This window comes from Geospiza fortis, unplaced genomic scaffold (assembly GCF_000277835.1).
Source record: "Geospiza fortis unplaced genomic scaffold, GeoFor_1.0 scaffold213, whole genome shotgun sequence".
NCBI classification, from domain to species: domain Eukaryota; kingdom Metazoa; phylum Chordata; class Aves; order Passeriformes; family Thraupidae; genus Geospiza; species Geospiza fortis.
This window is the reverse complement of record NW_005054399.1, coordinates 1843051-1844226: the sequence shown is the minus strand read 5'-3', so window position 1 is coordinate 1844226 and position 1176 is coordinate 1843051. Positions and strand designations below refer to the sequence as shown.

The window sequence follows — 1176 nt, the reverse complement described above, 5'->3', positions numbered from 1 at the left end:
CCTGGGCACCCCCTGATGCCCCCAGGCACCCCCAACCCAGCCAGGGGCTGTGGGATGGGGGTGACCCCACAGCTGGGGCTCAGAGCAGCCTGTGCAGCTCTCCCTGGGAGCAGAGCTGAGGGTCCTGGAGGGGATGCACCAAGGCTCCGAGGGTCCTGGGGGGAGCGCACCGAGGGGTGAGGGTCACAAGGGGGTACACACGAAGGTCTGAGAGCTGTGCCCTCCAGCTGCTGGTCTGCTGGTGGCCTAGGGAGTCCCAGGGGTGGCAGGATGGGGACCAGCCTCCTCCCAATCCCTCTCGGTGCCATTGCAGAGCGGGATCAACGCCCACGTCAGGAACACCTACAACCAGACGGCTCTGGACATCGTCAACCAGTTCACCACCAGCCAGGCCAGCAAGGAGATCAAGCAGATGCTGCGGGGTAGGGGGTTGGAGGGCACAGAGCGGCCGTGCTGGCACGAGGGACGCCGGGCTGGGGGTGCCAACCCCCGTGGGGTGAGCGGCCGCTGACCCTCCCGTTCCACCCACAGACGCCTCTGCAGCCCTGCAGGTCCGGGCCGTCAAGGACTACTGCAACAACTACGACCTGACCAGCCTCAACGTGAAAGCCGGGGACGTCATCACCGTGAGTGCGGCCGGGGGGGCCGGGGACAGCGCGGTGGCAGCGCCAGCCCCGGCCCGGCCCTGACCCGGGGCATCCCACAGGTGCTGGAGCAGCACGCGGACGGGCGATGGAAGGGCTGCATCCACGACAACCGCACCGGCAACGACCGCGTGGGATACTTCCCCTCCAGCCTCGTCGAGGCCATAAGCAAACGAACAGGCAAATAACCCCCCCCTACACCCCCGGCCCCGGGGAGCCCATCCTGGCTTGGTGGGGACCGGGGGGTGGGGCTGCAGCGGTGAAGGCAAAGCAGGGTGATGCCCCTCATGCATGTGGGGTCGGTGTCCCTGCCGCGGCATAGGGACGGTGCCTAAAAGTGTGTGGGGTCAGCGTCCTCATGGTGCCTGTGGGGCTGGTGCTCCCATCCAGTGTGCAGGGTCTGTGTTCCCGTTGTGTTTGTGGGGTCGGTGTCTTGGGGGTGGGCGCTGGCAGCCCTGGGGCGTTTGGGCGTCAGCCCTGGCTGCCCTTGGGCTGGGGGAGGCGTTTGAGGGAGGGTGGTGGATGAGGAGAC

At 67.9% G+C, this 1176-nt stretch overlaps 1 protein-coding gene across 1 annotated transcript in view; it reads left to right on the top strand.

The window, feature by feature from the left end:
- CASKIN1 (CASK interacting protein 1) overlaps window positions 1–1176 on the top strand; it is a gene marked incomplete at its 3' end in the record, with an annotated part of 26089 nt that overhangs the window by 17907 nt on the left and 7006 nt on the right. Inside the window, 3 exon segments of the mRNA XM_031061074.1 lie at window positions 89–422; window positions 532–626; window positions 707–824. Coding sequence (XP_030916934.1) covers window positions 89–422; window positions 532–626; window positions 707–824 — 547 coding nt within the window.